Source organism: Watersipora subatra, chromosome 10 (assembly GCF_963576615.1).
Source record: "Watersipora subatra chromosome 10, tzWatSuba1.1, whole genome shotgun sequence".
Classification (NCBI taxonomy): Eukaryota; Metazoa; Bryozoa; class Gymnolaemata; order Cheilostomatida; family Watersiporidae; genus Watersipora; species Watersipora subatra.
The window spans coordinates 7,696,008-7,722,861 of NC_088717.1; the positions used below are offsets into that span (position 1 = coordinate 7,696,008).

The following is a 26,854-nucleotide window of genomic DNA, read 5'->3' on the forward strand; positions in this document are numbered from 1 at the left end:
AGATTTCATTCTTTATCCAATTCTGAAAAACTGCATCCATTTCAGGCATTTATGGACTTTCTAAAGGTAAAGCGGAGTATTAGTCTTCGTAGGGCTGAAAAGCCTTCAAGTAAACCTGACATGTCATATGGTAGAGGCCAGCAGTTTTCCAAACCGAAAACTGTTGCTAGGACGTTCAATACTACTACTAAGCAAAACACTACTACTGATACTTGTTCTGCTACGAATGGTACTACTACTACTAAACCTGTACCAAACCGTGTGAATGTTGATTGTGTTATTCACTTCTCTGAGGGTAATTTATGTAAGCACACAAAACTGTTCAGAATTTATCAAGCTTTCCATTCAGGATTAGCTTTAAGCATTGAAAAAGTGTAAAGCATGCTTCAGATGTTTCAGTACGCTTCATCATAGGAATTTTGTTCTGAAAAGACCGCTTGTATACACTGTAAAGCTAACAATCATCATCACTTGTTATGTAATCAGAGCCAGTGTAACACTACTACTAGCAGTGATGTGTCAAACAGCAGTAATGGCTCAAATTGTGTGCTTCCCATAGCAAAGGTTAAAACTGTAAATAGTACATATGTTAACGTATTCTTTGATGGTGGCTCTGATGCTACCTACATAACACATGAAGCAGCTCATCGCCTTGGGGCTAAGAAAAGCCGCAATGGAATTCTTGATATTGTAGGTAACAGCAACAAAGACAGTCAACGTGAATCTTTTATCTATGAGTCCCCTCTTTACTCCTCTGCTGGTGATGCCAAGCCAATATTAGCTCATGGCATGGATCAGATAACTGGTCCAGTGTCACCATTGGATCTCAATGCTGTGCAGCAGTTGTTCCCTAGTGATGAGACTCAGTCGTTGCAGTGAGGCAGTGTAGTTGATGTGTTGATTAGGACAGACTATCATGGTTATTTCCCTAAGATCGAAGTTTCCAAGTGTGGAGAGCACTTGAGCATCATGGAAGGTGTTTTTGAGCGGTGCCTGGTTGGGAGCCATCCCAGTTTGCCAAACAGAACTGTTTTCACAAAGGATATGCAGCAGGTCCTGACTCATTGTTGTATGTTGGTCCTCAATCCAACTCCTGACTGTCATGGTGGTCGATGTTCTGAGAAAGGTCAAACCCTGCATACTTTGTTGTGTTCTGCAAAGGCTGTTGTAAGCGATTTCATTCTGGGTGAGACATTGGGCACTGAAGTTAACCTTAAATGTGGGGGTTGTAAATGTGGGAAGTGTCCAATCTTAGGTCACACCTACTTGTTTGAGGAGCAGCAACAGTTGCAGCTTATTCGGGACTATCTCACATATGATTCCCATAAGCAAGTGTGGTATGCAAGTTATCCGTGGGTTAAAGATCCCAGTGACCTTCCTGATAATTATTCCTCGGCTCTAGCAACCCTGAAGAGTACTGAGAAAACTCTGAAGAAAGATGTCCAGTGGGAAAAGGTCTACCATGACCAGATCATGGATATGGTTGATCGTGGTGTAGCTAAGAAGTTGTCTGATAGTGATTTGAAGAGTTGGACAGGCCCTAGATTTTACATCAGCTACTTACCGGTTTTGAACCCTAAGTCAAAGACAACACCTGTACGTATAGTTTTCAATTCGTCTCAAAGTTATTGGGGAAAGTCTCTGAATTCGTTCTTGGCAAAGGGGCCGAACGCCTATATCAACAACTTGATGGGGGTGCTTATCCGCTGGTGCGAGGAGTCTCAGGCTTTGGTTGGCGACATTAGAAAAATGTACAATTCTGTTTTCATCCATCCTACCGAACAACACTGTCATAGGTTTTTGTGGCGGGGTCTGGAGGATTCTCGGGCACCCGATGTGTACACAATCTAGAGGGTAAACATGGGTGACAAACCAGCAGGTGCCATTGCCAGTGAAGCTTTGTACAAGGCGGCCTCAATGTTTAAAGTCGATTATCCACGAGTGGCAGCTTTGTTAAGGCGGTTCACATATGTTGATGATATAATCGACTCAGTGGAGTCACAAGAAAGTGCTGTGAAGTTAGCTTGTGACACCAATGCTGTCTTAAGCAAAGCGGGCTTCCGTGTTAAGTCATGGTTGTTAAGTGGTGAGAAATCGCCTCGAGTAGATCCTAGTGAGGAGCCAGTCTCGGTTGAGAGTGAATCTGAGATGACTAGAGGGCTAGGTGTTCTTTGGGACCCCTTTGAGGATGTCATCAGGTTCAGTCCAGCCCTAAACTTCTCTCCCAAGTGCAAAGGAGTTTATATTCAGGAGAACCTTCATGAGTCTGACATTCCCAAAGCTATTCCCAATGTTCTAACTCGTCGTATAGTTTTGGAACAGACTATGAAGTTTTGTGACCTTTTGGTTTTCTGAGCCCTTTCACTTTGATTGGTAAAATGCCCCTGCGCGAGACTTGGACTGCGAAGCTGCAATGGGATGATAAGTTGGCAGAGGTTGTGCACAGTAAGTGGGTTCGGTTTTTTGAGGATCTTTTCCAAGCTGCAGGGCTCAGATTGGATTGCTGTCTCAAGCCAAACAATGCCGTTGGATTGCCTATGTTAGTGATTCTGTCAGATGGGAGTGATGTTGCTTACGGTTGTATTGCTTTCATTCGGTGGGAATGTTCGGATGGTTCGGTGTGGTGTAGGAACATCATGTCTAAGTGTCGCAACGCTCCGGTGGGTAAGATGTCTACGCCTCAGATGGAATTAAATGGTGCTGTGGTATCGAAGCGTGTGCGGACACTCATAGAGAAAGAGTGTAGGTTTCAGTTTGACCGTGTGATCCAGTTGGTCGATTCTGAAACTGTTCTTGCCATGCTGAACAAGTGCTCTACTAGATTTCGGATGTATGAGGGTGTTTGAGTCGGTGAGATCCAGGCAGCAACTGAGGGTGATTTGTCATGTGAGAAGTGGATACCTGGTGCACAAAATACAGCAGATTGGCTGACCAGCAGTCGAACTCCTGGTCAGTTGTCTAACACGTCTGAATGGTGGACTGGTCCAAGTTTTTTGTATGATCCTCCCGAGAGTTGGCCTGTTAGGTCTGTCAGTGAGTTGAATAATATTTCTGCTCTACCGGGATTAAAAAAGATAGCCAATGTTTCTCAAGTGGTGAGGCATCAACCATTGTTGGACTATTCAATGTATGGTTCTGCTCGCAGTGTTCATTGGGCTGTTGGGAGAGCGTTGATGGCTATCCGTCAAAAGACTTTTCGTGCATGCTCGAACACTCCCTCTGCTGATATTTATAGAGAATCTTGTTGTCTGGTAGCAAAGGACATTCAGAAAGCAACGTTAGTCGATCTGGAAAGAAGTAAAACCTCTCCATACAAGCAACTCAATCCCCAAGTAGATTAAGTAACTGGGTTGTGGGTAGTTGGTGATTGCCTCAGTCGGAGCAACCCATTGTCGGCAAATGGAAGGCCCCAAATTTTGTTGCCAGCCAATCATCCCTACACACGCATCTGCATGCGTGATACTCATGTTGATGGGGAACATAGAGGTAGAGATGTGACGCTAGCGAGGTTTAGACAGAGGTTCTGGGTGACTCAAGGTAGTAAAGTTGCTAAGTCCATCTGTAGTCAATGTTATTTATTTAAAAGAGTCCGACCATCTCTAGTCAAGTACAATTTAGCCAAATTGCCAGAGACAAGGCTGAAGGCATCACCTCCATTTAGTCATGTGATGTTAGATCTGTTCGGTCCCTACACTATTGGCGGAGAAGTTTAGCGTAGAAGTAGTGGAAAGGCATATGGAGTTCTCTTGACAGATCTCTATTCAAGAGCTGTCCATGTGGAGGCGGTGCCAGGTTATGATGCCGAGTCATTCAAAGGTGCTCTCATCAGATTCTGTTCTGTTAGAGGTTGGCCTACAAAGATTTACTCAGACCCCGGGTCTCAACTGGTATGTGTTGAAAGGAATCTTCGAGAAGCATGGAAGACTATGGTCAAGAATAGTATTTACAAGTTGAGTGTTTAGTATGGTGTTGAATGGGTGTTTGGACCTGCCAATAGTACTTGGTATCAAGGCGCTGTAGAGTCGCTGGTAAAGAACATCAAGTTAGCTTTAAAGTTTGCTATTGGTTCTAAAAAGCTCCGATATTCAGAGTTAGATACTGCGTTCAAGCAAGCTGCAAATCAGATAAATGAACGACCGCTGGGATCTCTGGCTTGTAGTGATTCAGAGGTAAGTGTTTTGACACCAAATTGCCTTATTCTGGGTCGATCGATGTCTAGTAATCCTGGTTGTTTGGTTCCCTGCAGTTCTTTGGAACAGCAACGCAGTGTAGATGCAGAAGTGTCTCAGCAGTTGTAGAAGAGACGGTGCGAGTTTTATGTCAGCAACTTGTTCACCTCCCCTCGAAGAAAAGAGTGGCCTAGAAACTTCCAGATTGGTGATGTTGTTGTGGTGGCCGAAAGTAAGCACTCCGACAAGGTTACTTTGTAGCACGAGTTGTCGCAGTATATCCTAGCAGTGATGGTGTGGTCCGCAAGGTATCCATAGCCTATAAGAACACTCGGGTAGATGGGAAGGTCCACGTGTACAAGAGTTCCCCAGACATTGTAGTGACCCGTAATGTTAAAAATCTAGGACTTTTGGTAGATGTAAATGATGTGTAGTTTTAGGTATGTTGGTATTCTATACTGTATATTTCTTTTATATGTTGTAATGTTCCTTTCTTTTATATTGTAAACTAGGAGGATATCTCTGTGGTTGATCCCCTGAGCGGTGGTGTTGCCACTGTTCAGTTTCAATCTTATCATCTTCCCCCAGCCATCATTATCTCATGTCACTTCACTAACAACAATAGTTCAACCAAATTTTTTAAGGGGACTATGTACAGTCTTGATCTTGTTTGTTTTTAAATCTCCTTCGCATCAAGTCCACCCTATCGGTGTATTAGAATGTGTCGTACTTTTTAATTTTGTCTTGTCTATTGTCCAATTTTATAGCTACATGTATTAATGCGAAGGAGATATTTAAATCTATTAATTATATGTGTGCACGAATGTAGCTATCTGTAGCCTTTAAATTATGTCATACAATTAGAGATAAAGCTGAGGCTTTCGTGTATCTTGTACAACACCCAAGTTAGTTTTAACCAAGGTGTCGGCTGACCAAGTTTTTATCTGGCTGTGTGCAACAATCAGTTTTATAACATCATGAGATTATAACAGCAACATTTTTAACTGCTTTGGCTGACAGTGATGACCGTTAAATCATGGCTGTCAGATTTTATTACACATGCCAGAAGCCGAATTTATATCTATATTAATACTTTTATTCCGGAAAGATTCCGCTTCCCTCACTATTTGTAAGATTTTATGTTCTCTTAACTATGATGTATTTAGCTTATGTCTTGTGTTTTATATGTAGTTTAATTTATCGTTGTTCATTGTTTTACATGTGTACATTGTACTATGTCTCACGTTTCTTATAAGTTCATTTACTGTTTAGGTCACAAACTTTTTCCAATCAGTAATAAATGTACACAATCAAAGAATCTCGGAAGTAACTGTTGACAAACCCATAGAATTCTATTCCGGCACAATAATAGTACTACTAGTAACATGAGATAATAGTACCACTAGTAACATAATATAATAGTACTATTAGCAACATGATATAATAGTACTACTAGTAACATGATATAATAGTACCACTACTAACATAATATAATAGTACTACTATTAACATGATATAATAGTACTACTAGTAGCATGATATAATAGTACTACTAGTAACATGATATAATAGTACTACTAGTAACATGATATAATAGCACTACTAGTAACATGATATAATAGTACTACTAGTAACATGATATAATAGTACCACTAGTAACATGGTATAATAGTACTACTAGTAACATGGTATAATAGTAATACTAGTAACATGATATAATAGTACTACTAGTAACATGATATAATAGTACTGCTAGTAACATGCTACAATAGCACAACTAGTAACATGATATAATAGTACTACCAGTAACACGATATAATTTTACTAGTAGTTAAATAGTAGTACCACTAATACTACTACTATATAATCACTTCCCTGTTGGTAGTTTTTGGTTTTTATATTTGTGGATAATTTTAGAACTTAAATGAAGTTGCAAAGCAGTTTATTTTACGACAAAACAAAAATATGATTACTAATATCTAACATGCCAAATTGTTTAATTCTGTTGCCTAGTTACACTGCTTCATATGTTTAATTTTTGATCCTTATTATTAATAAAAATACAAACACATGTCAGCTTGTTCTAGTTTGTTCATGGAGAAACTTTCTAAAATATGGAGTTGTCTTGCCCATACAAGAGTCCGGTTCAGATGCTAAATTGCTTAGAACAGTTGTTTGTACCCACAAATATTTTTTAAACCAACATAGAATTTAGATTCTTTGTATTCTCCTCGGCATCAGCTGCCTTTAACTTTGGTTATATTTATCTGAAACGGACACAATCCACGCTAAGTGTGCCATGATAGGCTAGTCGGTCTATTAGCTAAGGGCTTCTCTCATATGCGTCATTAGTTATCCAAAATAGTTTTAATGCAAGAGTATTTTATCTAGGAAATACTTCAGTGTTTATTTAGAAGGTGTTCAGGTATACAACTAATACAACCTCTAATAACTATGCTTTTTTTAAAAGCACTCACCTGCTTTTTATCTGTTCTCACTGTCGGTTCACATTCTCCAACCAGACTTACTTGGGGTGAGTAATAAAATGTCTGCCATTTAAGTAGGCATTCTGTTGTTTCAAACAGTATTAACTTTTACCAAGAAGCAACAACGTGCATATATATCGGAGGAATCTCATGAAGGCTTTTATTGGCTCTGTAAAACCAGTTAATATACACATTTTGATTGATTCTATAAATAACAACCATTAATGGTAGTAACAGCAGATGTTTATAATAAGGAATAGATGTGTTACGAACATATGTAGCTGAAACATTCAATGAAGTTTTTGCAGTCGCACTAACCTAAACCTATGCCTATGAAGCAAGACATTTTTCTATTTTGCTGTGAGTTAATTTTACGTAGTTTATGTAGCGGAGTTCAGATTTCAGCTGCATGAGTATATGACTGGAGTAGATCAGCGTTATATGAATGTATAAAGCTAGTAGCAAACAGACTTCGTACAAGTGCTGCCGTTACAAGACTATCAGTTATTTAATACAACTAGTTTACACATACAGCTGTTGCAAGATTATACTAATCTTATCAGCATAGTAAATTTAAAATATGAGCTGAAAGGCTGGAGGTTTTGTATTTTACTCATCTAATCCTACATTGGTCAGTTGTTTAATAGCTGTTGTTTAATTGGCTGGCGGGTTCTGATTAAACCTAACTGAAGCTAAACCACAATGGGCTATCATCGTCAAAGATTTATAAACATCCAGTGAATGCAACCCGTTGCCTCTCAAGCTTATTTTCCAAGCTGCAATTGCATTTCTTGTGCCTTCCTTTACTTGAAAATTGGAAAAGCGTAGCTTTTTCATCGATTCAAGAATGGAACACAAAACTGCTTTACATAAACCCAAGTATCAACATCAAGTTATCTGATTTTGAAGTTTGCTTTAGGTTGTTGGATCGAGCCAAATTTTTAGAAATAGTAATTACACTATTGCCTCTCCAAAGAGGTAGAACAAGTACCGAGCACGCGCATATTTCTCTGAAATGATTGCACACTGTGGGCAGCTCTGCATTATATTTACATTATTGTCTTCTTGAAACTGACTATTAAAGCTGCTATGATGAGATTGCAAAGATGACTGTAATTTCACTCTTCTACATATTTGCGCATCTCTTTAAATCTATTGTTATGTTTTGGATATACTCCCCAAAAACATCAATTGCTGTACAAACAATGTGAAAAAGATTATGAAAATGTGATGGAAATAACACTTTGAATCGACATTATCAAAAATAAAGCTAGCGAGCCTATTAAGTTGGAAGGGACTTCCCAAACGCATAAGGAAATAACCTATAGAGCGCTGATTAACCATAAAATTAGTGGCTAGCACTCAAAATTTACCGAATAAAACATAATAAAACTGAGAATTTGCCTGCTGCGCGAATCATCAATTCGCTTGTCACAATGAGATTTGTGATGAAATTTTTTTTTAAATCCAATTGAGCTAAAATCAATAAACAAACCTTTAATAAGTAGGGTGAGTAGGTTAAAAATAATGAGCATTATAAACGCAGCCCTGTAACCACATGGCTGCTTATTCATTGCTGAAAACTGTAGTAGTCTAGGTCTGCTTGACCTTGACCTAGTGGCCTGGTGGTCTAGAACGCCTGATCTGCAAACAACAGGTTGGAGTTCAATTCTCAAATTGGCAACTGGCTATAACAAAAATTGCAACCAACCTTGAAATGCTTTCTATAAGTGGGCATGTCTTCAGTCATTGAGTAGACATGTCATTTGATCTTCAAAAGATTGTTCCCGCATGGTTGCTTGACGCTGTCACTTTTATATTATAGAAAAGAACTATTGGTATGAAAATGACAAGGAAGCACTTAAAATAGCTTTAAGAGAACCCAACAAAAATGTAGCCAAGAATCTTGTGTTGGCTATTTGCGATGGAATGGATGTCGATACCGCCACAGGTATAAGTATATAATTTGGTATAGGTACTAAACTAATCAAATTTTTACACTATTTGATAAATAATTTGATTATAGAGAATGTTCATTCAGGCAAACAAGTTTATTTTAATCTCAAACCTGTCACAGCATTATGAATCATATTGTAAGTTTAGTGGTGCATAGGTTCAGGTATGTGTAGGTTCAGTTATGTGTAGGCTCAGTGATGTGTAGGTGCGGTTATGTGTAGGTTCAGTTATGCGTAGGTTTAGTTATGTGTAGGTTCAGTTATGTGTAGGTTCAGTTATGTGTAGGTTCAGCCATGTGTAGGTTCAGTTATGTGTAGGTTCAGTTAGGTGTAGGTTTAGTGATGTGTAGGTTCAATTATGTGTAGATTCAGGTAGGTGTAGGTTTAGTTATGTGTAGATTCAGTTATGTGTAGGCTCAGTGATGTGTAGGTTCAATTATGTGTAGGTTCAGTTATGTGTAGGCTCAGTGATGTGTAGGTGCGGTTATGTGTAGGTTCAGTTATGTGTAGGTTTAGTTATGTGTAGGTTCAGTTATGTGTAGGTTCAGTTATGTGTAGGTTCAGTTATGTGTAGGTTCAGTTATGTGTAGGTTCAGCCATGTGTAGGTTCAGTTATGTGTAGGTTCAGTTATGTCCAGGTTTAGTTATGTGTAGGTTCAGTTATGTGCAGATTTAAAAGCACAACAAGGGAATAAAAATGAGCGGAGTAACTTACTGCAATTTTATAAAGTTTGAAACCCCATATAATAGTGTAATAATTTATATTATTTTTATATTTTTCTCAATTTTTAATTTTGTTTGTAGCTGTTTTACGTTTACTTACATAACTGCAAAGTGAGAAACTTTGAATGCATTATGTTAAAAAGTACTTTGAATGTACAGTCGAATATCAGCTCAAACTTGACAATGCACTTGTATGTAACGGAATGTTTATGGTGATGTCATTGCAAGTAGATGTACAACAATAAAAGGCTTTAGGGCAGCCATCAGGCAAGGCCTCACTTTAGAACTGTTTTTATGGAAAGAGCTTCTTTTGAAAGTTTTCTGGCCTTTAACAACCTCATATGTACAAGATTAAATGAGACAAACTAAATTTCCTATGATGATAGGCTGAAACAGATATAAGTCTCAACTTACCACTAGATCTGTTTATGTCTAATGAAATTTTAGCACAACTACTAACAACTAAACCTTCCAACACGCTTCATAAATCTTTTTCTATTGAATCATGCACTCTGTTCATATTAGATTTAATTCTCATCTTTTTCTATTGAATCATGCACTCTGTTCATATTAGATTTAATTCTCATCTTTTTGGAAAAGCTTCAATTGAACTCAACTTAGCCAAAATACCTTTAAAAATTGATGCGCATAAGCAAATGGATAAAAGGGGTGTTCTCTATTTAGAGAACACCACTTTTATCAATTTGTTTACGCGCATCAAAAACATAGAACATTTAAGTAAGTTTTTGATATACAATGTTGCTTAATATCAGAGCTATTTTATTAGTATACTATAAACGAATGAATATCAGTTTTTAAGATTTATATATTTGAATTATTGTAACATGTGCTTGTACAATCCAAACTCAAATTAGGTCATACTTAAGTCACCAGTTTTCACTTTCGAGTTGATGTATTCAACCTAATAGTGTGTGGGTAGCCATGTGAGACAATAGAGCTCTTCTCTCTAAATGAGCCACTCAACTTGTTTGGTAAAAGTTACAAACATTGGAAAGTATGAAATAAGTCAGTTAATAACAAAAGAGAGCTAACAAAATTGTATGTGAGTGTGTGTGCTTGTGTGTGTGGGTGGATGCAAGGGTGGGTGCGTGGGTGCGTAAGTGGGTTCATGGGTCGGTGCGTGAGTGGGTGCATGGATGCATGGGTGCGTGGGTGTATGGGTGTGTGGGTGTAAAAGTTACAACATTGCGAAATGTTTTGGCAGGTGCTATACAAATGGAAATAACTCCCAGTTTCCAGTTTCACCTAAGAGTTTTTTTTTTCATTTTTACACCCTTTGCTAAACTATTTTTGTGACCACCTCTTACCTTCTTGACAGTAATATAGAACATTCGATGAAATATCAATATTTTTGACAGTGAGCAGATCCTTTGTTCAGCACGCTAATCACATAAAAAGACAACTCCACATATTTTATGTTTAGCATACTAACGCCATAGGAAGACAACTTCATTAATAACTAGTTGCTCAACCTAGATTTGGGTGAGTCTTTACCACAACTGTAAAGACTGTTTTCAATAAATGCTGCAGTAGTTCTAGTAAAAGGAATCAACTAGAATTAATATGAGATTAACTCATTACAAAGAGAAGATATTAATAATTAGCTGCCAAAATACAGAAGGTAAATTTTCAAACTGAAGCTTTCTTGATATGGCTGAGCTAAATCATTGATCTTTAAAACACTTTCTTTATGAACTGGCAATCTACTGATAATACCTGTAATGTTTGTAGACGAGTTTATGAAGCAATGTTTGGTGATTTCTATTGTATTTCTATGTGACACTAAAAAATTACTATTAATACTTTTCAGTGACATTCTAAAATGTAAAAGGTATATTCAGTGTTAACAGAGTACCCTCATGAGACTAAGGTAAAAAAAACTTTAAACACACTTGAACATGTTGAACTTTTTGCTGATTCCATAAAAAGCCGATGCTGAAAACATGCTTGCAATTGTTCTAGATTGTTCTAGATTGTTCCAAATTTCCCATCAGACATCATCTTGTCTACTCTTTAAAGGTTGACTTGCAACAAAATTCACATTACCATTATTTGATATGAAAAAATTCACCATGTCTTACTCTGTTGTGTTGTAGGTGCAAAATATGTGGAAATGTGATTACAAGCACTTGAAAGCTCAAAAACGAACAGAACATCGCAGCCACACGAGACCGCCGTAGTTTGGCTTCCCTTTCCAAAACGGCTCAAATGTGATGTAGTTGTGAGAGGTGGTTTCTGAATAAACTTTCTTGCAACCTTATTCGTCGAAATATTTTCACAAATATACTTCACGCATTCAATAAAACTATGTCTATTGTTCTTACGCGTCTGTTTTATCATCATTGTAATGCTGTCACTTTTAGCACTGATATCTTATAACTTACCGTGAAAAATTGTTAAACATTTTAACCTTAGCTCGAAGGAGTACATATCATTGTCTGATAATTATGAAGAGCCTGTTGGTCACCTGTAATAATCGAAAAATGCTGCAAAAATTATTTGCGAAATGTTGGGTCACATGATCAGATTACGACTTGCCAATTAGACCAGGCCGAAACAAAACTGTAAAGTAGTGAGCATCTATATTTTATACGGGGTCTTCGGTAAAACCCGAAGTGTTTGTCATAAACTAGTACTGCGATAAGTTTTATATTGAGCTTTGTATTGGCCTTTCAATTCACGTGAGCGACGATAACCAAATTTTGTGGTTACATCATCGAAATAAAGAGATTCCAATCTACGACGGCTTTTCGTTTTTGAGCTTTTAAGAGCTTGTAATCACATTTCCACATATTTGGCACTTACAACACAACAGAGTAAGACATGGTCAATCTTTTGATATCAAATAACTGTAATGTGAATTTTGTTGCAAGTCAACCTTTAAAGAAATAATAAGTTTTTTTTCACTAAAGCGATTCAGCAATAATGCATGTTATATAGCATATTTCTTTGGCATATGATTCTGAAACACAAGATTTACATAGAAGTTGTCTGCTTTTTATCAGGCCAACACTCCTTCAACTGAAGTTGTTCATACTTCTGTTGTCCCTGTTTGTTTGCTTGCAGCCATCAGAATTTATAGAGGTCAGCTGACCCATGGCCTTCTGGGTGAGGAGGCACTCCTTTCATGGGATAAGTTCTCGTATACTGGGCTAAGTAAGGTAAGGTATAATACCTATATTGCTAACAGGTTACTGTATAATGCCCATTTTGCTAGCAATGTACAGTATAATGCCCATTTTGTTAGTAATAATGCACATATCGATAGCAAAGTACTGTATAATAATGCTTGTTGTGCTGGCGAGGTACTGTATAATTTGTTTTGTATAATGCCCATATTGATAGCAAAGTACTGTATAATGCCTGTTATGCCGGCAAGATACTGTATAATACCAATATTGTTAGCAAAGCGCTGTACCATGCCTACTGCACTGGCAAGGTACTGTATCACACCTATTTTGCTAACAAAGTACTGCATAATGTCTATTTTGCTAACAAAGTACTGTATAATGTCTATTTTGCTAACAAAGTACTGTATAATGTCTATTTTGCTAACAAAGTACTGTATAAAACCTGTTTTACTTGATTTGTTGATATTATTTTACTTTAAGCTAAATTAGAATATTAAATATCTTACGTGTTGTACATAAATTGTCTTCTCTCAATGAACAATCACAGTGCCAATCAAGTTATACACTTTTGGGAAGCCAAAGTTATTAGTTTGATTTGTTTAGCTTAGAGTTAGCATAAAATCAAGCCATCTGTGGCCATCAATCTTTAGTTAATCTTACTGCTAGAGTCCTGAGATGGGGAAGAAAGCAGATTGTAGCTTGTAACAGAAATGAATTAGGTTAGATTGAGTGGTTCTTTTCAGAATTAACAATGCACTGTATATTGTCTATTTTACTGCTAAGTACTGTATAATGAAAATTTGAACAATAACATACTATTTTGCTCATTTTGCTAACAACTTACTATATAATTTCTATTTATTAGCAAAGTACTGGATAACATCAATATTATTAGCAAAGTACTAGATAACATCAATATTATTAGCAAAGTACTTAATAACATCAATATTATCAGCAAAGTACTAGATAACATCAATATTATCAGCAAAGTACTTGATAACATCAATATTATCAGCAAAGTACTTGATAACATCAATATTATCAGCAAAGTACTTGATAACATCAATATTATTAGCAAAGTACTAGATAACATCAATATTATCAGCAAGTACTTGATAAAATCAATATTATTAGAGAAGTACTGGATACTGTCTATTTTACTAGAGAGGTAAAATCTGTGAACAAGGGCAACATCTAATAAGAACAAACATAAAGCTTCATAAATTCTGGTTGGAAACCTACAATTCTTCTGGACCAGTTGTATTCATACATGTATTTGACTCACACTAAAACTCTGTTTAACTTCCAAAAATTTTTAAATACTAACATAAAATTAAAATAAATTAATAAGTAATATACAATATACAACATCAAAATAATATTCCAAATGCAAATATTAAACATTATCTTGATTTTAAGAAAAGCGATTATAACTGTGTTGTATATACATACTAACTGTGAGATTAAGCTATTAAAAAAACTATTGCAAAAAAACTCTTAGCAGTATGTGTATACAAAAAGAATATACTATATCACTATACTATATGAAAATTTACCTCTTGAGTTAAAAATTTTCTGATTGTGAGAAATATTACAATCATTTAGCGAGTTGATTACTGTTATCATCGTTAAACTCTGTTGGGGTCAAACAAAGTATTCTTCTATTTGTATTTTTATACGCTTGATCCTGTGTTTTTGTAAAATAAAGTTAAAAATGTTTATTAAATGACAGCTTAGGTTTGAAATAATTGTACCTATATGTAGCATGCAGATTCATTCAGGTGAAGTAATGACAAAACAGAAAATTGGCCATACACATATGTACTCAAGACAAACATAAACGCACAGACAAGTCTCTTTCACTTGCATCTACTTACCTTCTTTTATACGTCAGACATACAAAGCTGTATATACATATTCTCTATTCACTGGAATTTACAACACTGTACATATAATGTCTCTATTCATCAGGCATACAACATTGTATGTACATCTTCTACATCCACCTACATTGTACATACTCCTTATTTATCCATCAAACATACAGCACAGACATGATGACAACTGACTCTGGAGCCAGTTCAACAGCTTTCAGCTGTGGAGTAAAGACCAAGTATGAGATGATAGGAGTGGATGACTCCGCAATACGCAATGATTGCTCTACTGTAGAGGCAGCCAAGGTTTCATCTGTTCTCAAGCAAGCTCTAGAAGCAGGTCAGCATCCCACTAACCAACATACACTAGTTTCCATGTTTTGACTTGGTTCAGAGTTGCCTGCTGCTGACCAACTTGCACCCTACCATTTCAATGATCCCGGAGTTTCTCTATGGATATAGATGTATCCCTCAAAACAAAACATGCTAAATTAGACTCACTTTTTTTACAGTAAATGCTTTCACATAAATTTTGCGAAGCGAAATGGCATTGAATGTGTTCGGGTTTTACTGGGTCTAAGATTCAGAGTAAAAGCGACTTCAAACCCATTCAAAGCATAAAAACACACTAGTTTTAATAGGTACAACAGGTTTTGAGGCTACATGGTAGCTAGAGTGTCTGGTGAATCACTCTAGCCTGAGTCGACTGTCCAGCGGGTCTAGTGTACAATTCACAGTTATGTTCTAATCATCTCTTGTTATATCACACTAGTACACTCGCCGTTTCCCTGCGCTGTGAGAGATCGTTATGTGTAATCAATTAATCAATAATTATTTCTTAGTGCTGTAAGATGACTCGTCTTTGCGTTTGAATCTGCAGCCTCAGGTTTGAATACCATCAAAAGCAATCTTTTTTTCTTTTGTTCTTATCACAGCTCCGAACTTTTTTCCTAACGCTCTTAGTGTTGATGTGGACAGACGGACGAAGAAACACGACACTTATTATAGTAAGGATTATATCAGTTTCAGCTATATCTACTAGATGTCTATGATCTCTATGCACTCTTGTTTATTAAAAAAGTTAGCTTTCTAGCTCTTGTTCTCTGATCAGACCGTATCATATACCGGTAGGAATCTTTACAAGTACCCTAGGACACTTATGCATTCGCCTCATCTAACTTTCGCGTTTTCGCGGAGTCGTCCTCTCGCGGAAATTTCATGAGCGAAACTAAACTATCATAACAAATGAGCAAAAAAGTGGAATTAAATAGCTTTGTTCATTGATAGCCCAAGAAAAAAATGGCAGCAAGCGATCAAACTGCATTATCGATCTCGGCCACACAATTCTACCTGCAGTTCACAATTACAAACTAGTCCCAAATTGAGAAATTTTTTCTTACCGGTGAACCGAACCTGAGGAGTCTAATTATGTTTGTTCCACTGCATTTATTTTCACATCACTATATTTTCGCACACATAAGAGCTGCGAAATGAAGTTGCAGCGAAATTTTACTCGGTATGCTACTCACGAAACTAAATACTAGCGAAATATAAGTGTCCTAGGGTAGTTAGTTATCCTGCATCTTCTTTCTATATATACAAATCTATATATCTATCTGTAAATCTATATATGAATCTATATATCTATTTATTTATCTATCGGTAAATCTATATATAATCTATATATCTATCTGTAAATCTATATATAAATCTATATATCTATCTGTAAATCTATATATAAATCTATATATATAAACTCCTGAACTTTACTTTTTCTTGAGAGATGTGAACACTTCTTTGTAATATGGTGGCCCTGTCAAGGGTGGTTTAGGTCAGAAAATCAGCTATAGTATTCGGTAGTTGGTATTTGGTTTGGCTTTTAGTAACCTCTAGCTGATAAATTTCTGCCATCCCCTTAAAATTTGGAGTTACAATTAAAGTTGCTCACCAAATGGAGAAGGGATTAAAAGTTTAAAAGATTAAAATCAGCTGGCTTTCTTAGAGTCTAAGCATTCCATTGATATATAAATATCCATACTAATTGGAAAAGAAACAACAAAATGTTGAAATATGTTGATATAACAAATGTTGTCTGAATTACATGTAGGTAGTCTGCTAGGTACTGTACATACAATACTATGACTACAGATTTTATCTCAGTCTGAACATCATATCCAATAAAGGGTATTAGCATTCTTGCAAATTTCAGGGAAATCTGTAGGAATAGTTACGACTGATAGTGTTGTTGGCGCGACTCCTGCGGGAACATATGCTCATGCGGCGTTCAGGGACTGGACGAATAAAGTTGATCTCTTTTCAAAAAATAGAGAGATGTGCAAGGACATCGCAAGACAGCTTGTAGAGGACAATCTTGATATACAGGTTAGGCTCGCTAGAAATAGTTTAATGGAGTTTGGCAGCGACTGGCAGTGTTTAGGTTATCAAAATAACTCATGCTTGTAGACAGGCCAATAATGACATCTGTGATTTTATGCTTCATTTTCCTAACTCTATGCTTCATTTTCCTAACTCTATGCTTCATTTTCCTAACTCTATGCTTCATTTTTCTAACTTTATGCTTCTTTTTCCTAACTCTATGCTTCATTTTCCTAACTCTATGCTTCATTTTCCTAACTCTATGCTTCATTTTCCTAACTTTATGCTTCATTTTCCTAACTCTATGCTTCGTTTTCCTAACTCTATGCTTCATTTTCCTAACTCTATGCTTCATTTTCCTAACTCTATGCTTCATTTTCCTAACTCTATGCTTCATTTTTCTAACTCTATGCTTCATTTTCCTAACTCTATGCTTCATTTTCCTAACTCTATGCTTCATTTTCTTAACTTTATGCTTTATTTTTCTAACTCTATGCTTCATTTGCTTCATTTCAAATTTATATATATTTCTCAAAGTATGTGGAGATGTATGTGTGTCCCTCTAGCTATAGTTATTAAAATCTTGATAATGAAATTCGCATTCTGATGGATTTGAAATCGCGACAATTACCACGAAAGCATCGACAAGTTTCTTATTACGAGGCGCTCTCACTGAGCTAAAACGGCATAGTTACCAAAGACGTTTTCATATACCGCATACACCATGCGCATGCTAATCATTTTAGCCTTGCGTCCACGAGTTACGATGTCTCTGTTCAGAAATATTTTGGGACCTAAGTATATGCAACTTCTATCTGCAACGCGATACTTCTTCGTTTTTTTCTTCAGGGTTAATTTATTCGGCCCCACGATATCGAAAATAATTTATTTCGAACTTAAGATTTGGCGATTTGTGTACTGATTATACACAGTGGAACCTCGGCTCTTGGACGCTTTGGTTCTCGACCAACTCGGTTTTCAACTAAAGATTTTGAGATTTGATCGTCTCGAATCGCAAATATAAATTCGGATCGAACCAGAGCATGCGCAATGAAATTGGAACAGCTCCGTAAACAGCATGAAAACATTCGTTAACAAACGGAGAAGCAATTTACGCTTCATAAATTATTTACAAAGCGGGAAGAACCATCTGGGACAACGTCTCCTTTGACGAAGAAATTTGCTAGCGAGATAACCCTTCCAGTCGAGTTACCCTAAATTAGTTTGGAGGAGGATTCTCCTTCAAAGATGTGAAGTAAACGTGCCATTGCTGTTATATTCTTTTTCCTGCGATTTTTGATGTAACTGATCTGTTGTATTTTTTTGCTGTTTCATTATCAATTTCTGCAATTTTTGTCATTGTATCTTAACCTTTAATGTTTATGAAGTTTTTTTAAGAGCAAAATATACGAAATATTTACTTTTGTTTTCTTTTTCCATCATCGTAAATAAAAAACCTTTTATTAAAATTAAACACGATCTATATCTACCCATTTTTATTTATAGCATGCAGTATACAGTACAGTTTAAGGAGTGAAATGTAAAATACTTTACCGAAGTTGTTTTCTCGCCCTGGAATAGATTAAAAAACACTTACATTCATTCTAATAGGAAAAATTGTTTTGGATCTCGAACAACCTTCTGGAAGGGATTATGTTCAATAACCGAGGTTCCGCTGTACGTTATTAAAAGATATACTTCGCTGAACGTTATGAAATTTTAAATTTACAGTGGTTTGAAAACCTTTACAGCTGTTTTATTTACTTTTAATTTAGTTGTCCTGCACAAAAATTTTTGTTACAGCTGTTTGACAAAGTTTGAAAAGCTTTACAGTTGTTTTAATTTTCTCTTTTAATTTATTTCAACTAAGCAAAACACTTCTCTCATGATATGTACATTTTTTTGTAGTTTGAAAGTTAGAATGGCAAATGTTGTTATATGTTAAAGTCCAAAAACCTTTTTATTACTCGGGCAACGCTGGGTGGCACAGCTAGTTAGATAATAAAATCAAAGTCATGATATGTTTGTGTAAACTCAACAATGCTCATTGCTGAGGTATTATTTTTACCAAAAATTGCTGACAGGTTTTTACTGGCTGATGGATAAAAACACTATATGATAGAGATTGCAAATTAGACAGACCTAGAATAGTCTAGCAACATAAATACCCTTTTTACAGTAAGTTCTTTAAAATGCAGCAGATTTTGTGCAATAAGGCTTGAAAAAATAGGTAGAATATTTCACATAAAACTAAAAGCAAGCATTCTTCTATCATTCTTCCGCGTTGCTCGAAAAATATGAAAACAGCTTATAAACATTACATTACCTTACCTACTACATTACCTTCACACTACATTATCTACTACTGTTTATATAATCTGTTTTTATTACTAGTGCAATGCCGGGCATGCATCTAGTGGGCCAGCTTGTGACTGTTACGTGTGACGCAACACCATTATGCGTATTTTCAACGATGTAATGATTATCTCCATCACTAAATGAATGCTCAAAGTTGCACTAGTAATAAAAACAGCTTATAAACAGTTGCAGATCGTGTACCGTAAAGGTAATCCAGGAGATAAGGTAATGTAGTGTTTATAAGCTGTTTTCTCATTTTCCATGCAATGCAGGGCATTCAATTACTATATAAATTGTCCATCACTAGAGGTGGAACGAGACACGAGACGTCTCGAGTATCGACCTGTCTCGTCTCGTATCGGTCTCGTCTCGAGTTAACTATTGCCAAACTCGAGACAGGAAATAGAACTAAAGCGCCTGCGCACGGTCGTTAAAACATGGCTTCTTGCGGTAGCAACAACTCCATATATTGTAACGGATTGCGGGCAGCTGCCTTTAAAGTTATACCCGGTCCGTTACTACCTGTTGCTATTGATTATGTTGGCCACTGAGTCTAATCATGTAGTCCGGACAACGGCCCTGTTATATTTTAGTTCGGTTCTGTGTTCTTAAAACAGATACCGGGTGTTGTAGTAGTTGTCTTCCCTCGTTCACATATACACGTGTATTGTATCCGCATTATCGCAGTAGGATTATATATTAGGTTATGTGGAAAAATATAACACTCTCTCTCGCTTCCGGGCAGAACAACACGAGATTGTTAATGACTTAATAAGAAAATCTATCGAACGCATCTAGTCTAGTGGCCGTGCTAAATCAATCTTACTACATGGTGGCAGCGAGAGGAGGTCTTCAGCAATGTTATGGGAGACAGTGAGCATAGCGCGGAAGAAGATGCCGCTCCTGTGGTACATAAACATTACTCGATTCCAAGACTGAATCCACCGGACAAATTTGACTTCAGTGACCCAGGACAATGGACTAGGTGGAAAGCCAGATGGCTCAGGTATCGGGAGGCAAGTAGATTATGTGAGCAAAGGGACAGAGAACAGATTAACACCCTTGTTTATACGTTAGGCCCTCAAGCAGAAGATATCATTTTAGCCAAAGCTATCCTGGAAGATACACACGACAAACTAATTAATGCTTTCGATACATATTTTGGTGTTCGCACTAATACGATAGTAGAACGCGCGAAATTCAACAAGCTTGCTCAAGGCAACGATGGCATGGACGTATTTATCAATAAACTGTATAGACAAGCTAAATATTGCAACTACGGTGCATTGAGAGAAGAACTCATCCGCGATAGATTGGTTGTTGGCGTTACTGATGATTCGCTGAGCAACAAACTACAATCAGAATTAGATTTGACTCTCAACACTGCTGTAGACATTTGCAGAAGATATGAATCAGCAAAGCAGGCACAGACGGTAGTGAGACCTGGCATTGAAGGTTCGTCGGCGTCAGTAGACAGCGTTAAACATTTGAAAAACCGTAGATCTATGAAAGCGACTGCCAAGAATGCTAGGCCCATAACGACTGGTGCTGCTAGTTATAACCCTAATCCAGCCAGTAAACCGAAAGCCTGTCACAGGTGTGGAAAAGGCTTCCACCCGAAATCATCATGCCCAGCTATCAAATCTGTATGTAACCACTGCCGGAAGATCGGACATTGGAAATCGGTATGCAGACAATTATCTAAGGTTTCAGAAGTTCAAGTAGCTGAAAATATCTCGACACCACATTTCCTAGGTGAGGTCAAGCCGGTCAAAGTAGACAATCGCAGCTGGTCGGTGAGAATAAATATCACTTTCAACAACTGTCCCGAGGTCGTAAGTGTGTTCAAACTCGATACAGGTGCTGCTGTATCTGTATGCACTGTAGATACTTTTGGAGGTAACATTCATAAACTGTCTAAACCCGACAAGCAACTTGTAGGACCCGGTAACGCTCACTTACCTGTACTAGGTTATGCCAATGCTAAGATGCGCATTGACAACCGACACATTGTTGAGAAAGTTTATATAGTTTCTGATCAGAACACTAATCTGTTAAGCAAGGATGCATGTATTTCTTTAGGTTTGGTTACTTGTGATGTAAATCATGTATTCAATGTTAACACTGTTTCTGGTGATGTTGTAGGGAAACATGATTTTAAATCTGAATACCCTGATGTTTTTTGTGGTTTAGGCAAGCTCGCAGATCCATACACGATACAGATACGAGACGATGCGAAACCAGTAGCGTTGCATATCCCGTACGAAGTATCGATGCCCCGTTTGCAGATCGTAAAGAGGCAGCTGGACGATATGGAACGAAAGGAGGTCATTTCAAAGGTAACCATACCTACAGACTGGTGTGCGGGTATGGTCCAGGTTCTGAAGGCAGACCAAAATCAGATCCGAATTTGTGCCGACCTTACAAATTTAAACAAGGCCGTACGTCGTGACACATATCCAAGTACGTCGGTCGATAGCTCGCTTGCTAAGATATCAGGTGCAAAGTTTATGAGCAAGCTTGATGCAAACTCGGGCTATTATCAAATTCCGCTATCTGATGAATCCCGGCTACTTACGACATTCGTGACTCCTTTTGGGCGTTATTGCTACAATAGGGTTCCATTCGGACTAGTCAGTGCTGGCGACATCTTTCAATGGTGTATATATAACATTCTCGAAGGTCTTGACGGTGTTGTCTGTCACATGGACGACTTATTAGTATACAGCTCTGTCAGCGAACAGGAGCATGATGATCGTGTCCGCAAAGTGCTCCAACGTCTGAGGACGGCCGGCATGACACTTAATGCGGAGAAATGTTGCTTCAGCCAACGCTCCACGAAGTTTTTAGGTCATTTGGTAGATGCAGAAGGCGTGAGACCCGATCCCGATCGTATCAGAGATATTCAAAATCTCGCTGACCTGACAAATATAGCTGAACTACAATCACTCTTAGGTACCGTGAATCAGTTGGGAAAGTTCTCGCCACGCATCACTGAATTGACGATACCACTTCGTGCTGTCCTCAAGTCGCCACATTGGGTCTGGGATGTTGCCCAAAAGCAAGCCGTGTCTGACATTAAGTGTGAATTGTCGAAGGCTCCGTGTTTAGCATGGTACAGCATTGACAAACCAATAATCATAATGTGCGACGCTTCCAATCAGGGTCTAGGAGCAGTTTTGCTACAAGTGCAATCCGATGGCTCCCGAAGGCTAGTAGCATGTAAATCCCGATCTCTAACCGAAACCGAACAGCGTTGGTCACCTATAGAGAAAGAGGCACTAGGTATAGCGTGGTCATGTGCTAAGTTCGATAGGTACATTCTTGGTCATCAGGACGTGACAGTCGAAACTGATCACAAGCCGCTAGTGCCCATATTTAATTCGAAGGCAGTAAACGATCTTACGATTCGCATTCAAAGACAAAGGTTACGTGCAATGAAGTACACTTTTGTAACTAAACACGTACCGGGAAAGTCAAATTATGTGGCAGATCTGCTTTCACGCCGACCAGTAGGTAGACCAGACGTCGAGGACAAGAAGCTCGCCGATGAAATTGAGGTGTACACTATATCGTCTCTATCGCAACTACCAGCGACGGACCGTAGGCTTAACGAGATTAAACACGCACAGCTGGAGGATACAACATGTAGGCAAATCAGACAATACGTGCAACATGGTTGGCCATTTTACTTATCAGACTTGCAGACGAACCTGAAGCCATATTGGCAAGTTCAAGGAGATCTGAGTCTGGTGGACAATGTTCTCATGTATATGGACCGTTTGGTAATACCTCTTCCGATGCGCGCAGACATTCTTTCTAGATTGCATTGCGGCCATCAGGGCATCACAAAATGCAGAGAGAGCCCGCCAGTCAGTCTGGTGGCCAGGCATGTCTTCCGAGATTTCCGAAATGATAAAGTCATGTAGAACATGCCAAACATACTCTAGCAAAAAGACTGAACCGTTGCAACCGTCAATCTTCCCCGACCACCCATGGCAGCGTGTAGCCACCGACATGTTTCATTGGCAAAGCAAAGACTATGTACTAGTTATAGACTATTATTCTAGGTACATAGAAGTGATAAAGCTAGATCGAACCGATAGCGACTCCGTGATCAACGCACTGAAGTCCGTATTCGCTCGTCACGGTATTCCACAGTCTGTTATATCTGACAATGGCCCACAGTACGCTAGCCAACAGTTCAAGTGGTTTGCTGAAGAGTACAATTTCGTCAGCATAACCAGCTCTCCGAGATTTCCACAAGCTAATGGGGAAGCAGAGCGTGCCGTGCGCACAGTTAAGAATCTGCTACACAAATCATCCGACCCATATAGAGCGCTACTAGCGTATAGAAACACGCCCATACAGAACGGTTATTCTCCTGCCAAACTACTTATGGGACGCCGTTTAAGATCGGACATACCCGTTGATCCGAAGTCACTCCTACCGAATCCTCCTGACATAGAGATAGTCAGGTCGAAAGAACAGGATTACAAATCCTGCATGAAAAGAAACTTCGACAGCCGCCACAGAGCGAAAGAGTTATCTCCGTTATCGCGAGGTGATGATGTGTACATTAGGGATCTCGACAGAGAAGGCGTTGTTACCAAAAACTTTCCAGGACGCTCGCATGAAGTACAGACTCCGAACGGCAGCGTACGTCGCAACCGTCAAGCCCTCTGCCGATTGTCACCGAACAATCAGGACACTGTCGAACCGAGCACTCTCCCACTAGTCGAGCATGAGGCCGGATCCAACACTGCTGCAGTACGACAGCCTATGTCAATTTCTGACAATCAGCCACCAGTACTACGCCGCAGCACTCGCATACATAGACCTGTAAAGCGCATGGATCTGCGAGCAGCCGTTGCATTCATTCGTTGCTAGGTCTTGTACATATTATACTCACTCTTGTTATTCTCAGTTTACGGCTTATATGTTTGCTGTTCAGCATAGTTTGTAATGCCTTCTTTCTGTATGCCCAATCCACATATGCCTTACCTACTTCTTATTTTGTATTAAGGGAGATGTTGTAGTAGTTGTCTTCCCTCGTTCACATATACACGTGTATTGTATCTGCATTATCGCAGTAGGATTATATATTAGGTTATGTGGAAAAATATAACACTCTCTCTCGCTTCCGGGCAGAACAACATGAGATTGTTAATGACTTAATAAGAAAATCTATCGAACGCATCTAGTCTAGTGGCCATGCTAAATCAATCTTACTACACCGGGTCGTATCTAATTACTCTTCGGATAATCCAATTTAATAAATTGGATAACTTTTGCGGGTAAAATGTCTGTATTTTATCGTATCGTGTCTAAACACCAACTGCCCTTCATAAAATTCGGGCCTCTTTTACGTATATACTACCAATCGCGGGTAAAACTTGCCCGGACACGGAGAAACGAACGAAAGGCCGTGTCGACCATAGTCCGTGTTCGGTTAACAATGACATTTTGTTAACTCAATATAAGAATATACATGTGCATGTATACAGTAATTAATATAATTTCATGAGTACAATTTAAATATAATTCACATACTACAGTTAATACATAAACAAAACTTAACATTAATGAAACGATAAGAATGAAAGTGTTATCGTGTGTTCTTTTAGTTACGGTATTTCTTTGTAGAGCGACGGCTATCGGTTTCATTACACATTGCATTAAAAAGTAAGAACTATTCAATAGATGGTAAAAATATACATGTACAAAGCAATATGTTTATAATAATTATGATCAATCAAGCTCAAAATTCTTAGAATATATAACTTCGGTATTTTAGAGCTGTTTGTGTCACTTTTGTTTACAAAAACTACATGCATATAACTATAATAATTAAAATGTTGTATTTAAATCGTTTACACCAGGTGGAAATTCAATTTAAAAATAGATTTATTAATTTATATATACCGAGTAGCTAGTACTTGTGTAGTGAAATCATCACCAAATGCTCATTATTTTACTGTCTCGAGTCTCGAATTTTCACAAGACAGTGTCTCGAGTCTCGTCTCGAACTTAAAAAACCTGTCTCGTTCCACCTCTATCCATCACCATTCATTATGACTAGTAAAAAATTTTTTTGTTAGCAGCATGTGCAGAACATTTTAGTGGTAAAATTATGCCAGCACTGATAAAGTTTTGTGGAACTAGCCAGAGTTGGAAAAATCATGATGATTTCTTTTAACAAAAATTAAAAAATTAGATGTTCTCGATTTAATGTTTGCAGTTATGAATCGGAATACTATGAGATGACTATTAGTTGTGAGCAACAACGTACTTTTAGGTAATTCTTGGAGGAGGCAGGCAGGACTTTTTGCCAAAAAACGTGTCTGATCAAAGGAATGCAAATAGCAAAGGTCTCAGACCTGATGGGAGGAACCTTGTAGAGGTAAGATAAAGGTCGAGGAAAAAAGAGTGTATGTAAGAAAGTGGAGCATGAGTGGGGAGAAACAGAAAGAAAAAAGAAGGTAAAAAAGGTGAAAAAGAGGGTGGTGAAAAAAGGTGGAAAAAAAGGGTGGATAAAGAGGGTGAATAAAGGGGTGAACAAAAAGGGTGGAGAAAGAAGCGGGAAAAAGAAGGTGGAAAAAGAGGGTATATGATTAGGGTGAAAGAGAGCGGGGAAATTGATGTGAATTTCAAGTAAAGTTGTATATGTTATATATTGTATATGTCAGGCAACTTACAAAATATTCAAGGAACAATTCTTCATTCTATGTAGAAACAATTTTCTACACAAAAGTTATTGGCTCTCAAATTGCTACTAAAGCAACTACAATACATGTACTGCAAGATAAGTTTCAGCTTTCTGGCAATGAACAGTCTAAATATATTTCTAAAGACTATGTGGTGAAACACATGCACTTTTCTTAGCTGCACTCCAAACAGCTACATCAAAACAACAGGCTCCCTAAACCTTCAGTTATATAACATTCAGCCCAAAATATTTTAAACTGTTTCTTAACAACATGAAATAATATTTAGTTATAAGTTTTGCTAATACACTCAATGAAGTTTACTGCTGCTTACATTTTAGCAGTTATTGTCCATGTTGAATATTTTTTTAAAAAGACTGCTTATAGGCAAGTCAGCCATCTATGTCACGCTGTTGCTGAGGTTATAGTGTTTTGCTTGGTTTAAAATATTTTACTTGTAAATTTGTTTAAAAGCATTGCTTTTGTCAAAGTAGGCATATTTTGCTGATTATTTCTCAAGCAATAAAAATCTATTCTGAAGTTTAAAGTTGTCTTCTTTCCAATTAATTTACTGGCAGAGCAAAGAGTTAGGTGAAAGTATGTCAAGGTTCTGAGTTGTACCAAAAACCTAAAAAATGTTTACTATAAATGTCAATATTTACAGAGAATACCAGCTGCATGAATATCTGCTAGTGTCATGTTATAATATTTTTTGTTGGGTTATATATTTTTTATTCATTACCCAATAATTATTCTAAGGCTCATAAAGAATAATAATTTCCAATTATTCTGTTACTGGCAGCAATGGAAAGCATCGCAGCGGGCTAAAGGTAGAAAAGCTCGCTATGTCACTGATCAAGCAGAGTTTGATGCAGCAACTCCTGAGAACACAGACTATCTTTTTGGAATGTTTAAACCTAACCAACTTCAAGAGGAAACAGAAAAAAGAAAGACTAATCAGGAGCAGTCTATAGCAGAGATGACCAAAAAAGCCATCGAAATACTTAGAAAAAATGAAAAGGGCTTTTATTTATTCATTGAAGGTTTGTTGTGA

At 37.6% G+C, this 26,854-nt stretch overlaps 2 protein-coding genes across 2 annotated transcripts; both read left to right on the forward strand.

Moving 5' to 3' along the window:
* The first annotated feature begins 2,378 nt into the window (after positions 1 to 2,378).
* LOC137406714 (uncharacterized) lies at positions 2,379 to 2,846 on the forward strand. Its single transcript, XM_068093331.1, has one exon. The coding sequence runs from the start codon at positions 2,379 to 2,381 to the stop codon at positions 2,844 to 2,846; it is 468 nt and encodes a 155-aa protein (XP_067949432.1).
* A 606-nt stretch (positions 2,847 to 3,452) lies between these two features.
* Positions 3,453 to 26,854, forward strand: LOC137406715 (alkaline phosphatase, tissue-nonspecific isozyme-like). The gene is made up of 8 exons (XM_068093332.1): positions 3,453 to 3,537; positions 3,754 to 3,846; positions 8,481 to 8,606; positions 12,421 to 12,513; positions 14,523 to 14,699; positions 16,569 to 16,741; positions 25,392 to 25,496; positions 26,603 to 26,854. The coding sequence occupies exons 1-8, from the start codon at positions 3,453 to 3,455 to the stop codon at positions 26,852 to 26,854; spliced, it is 1,104 nt and encodes a 367-aa protein (XP_067949433.1).

What these genes read in the sequence shown, in the direction of transcription:
- LOC137406715 (XM_068093332.1), top strand. Translation starts at nt 3,453, where the DNA reads ATGCGTGATACTCATGTTGATGGGGAACATAGAGGTAGAGATGTGACG. An exon ending in GAGGTTCTGGGTGACTCAAG is followed by an intron (nt 3,538 to 3,753) that starts GTAGTAAAGTTG and finishes TTCTCTTGACAG; the next exon opens with ATCTCTATTCAAGAGCTGTC. An exon ending in CAAGCAAGCTCTAGAAGCAG is followed by an intron (nt 14,700 to 16,568) that starts GTCAGCATCCCA and finishes TGCAAATTTCAG; the next exon opens with GGAAATCTGTAGGAATAGTT.
- LOC137406714 (XM_068093331.1), top strand. Translation starts at nt 2,379, where the DNA reads ATGCCCCTGCGCGAGACTTGGACTGCGAAGCTGCAATGGGATGATAAG.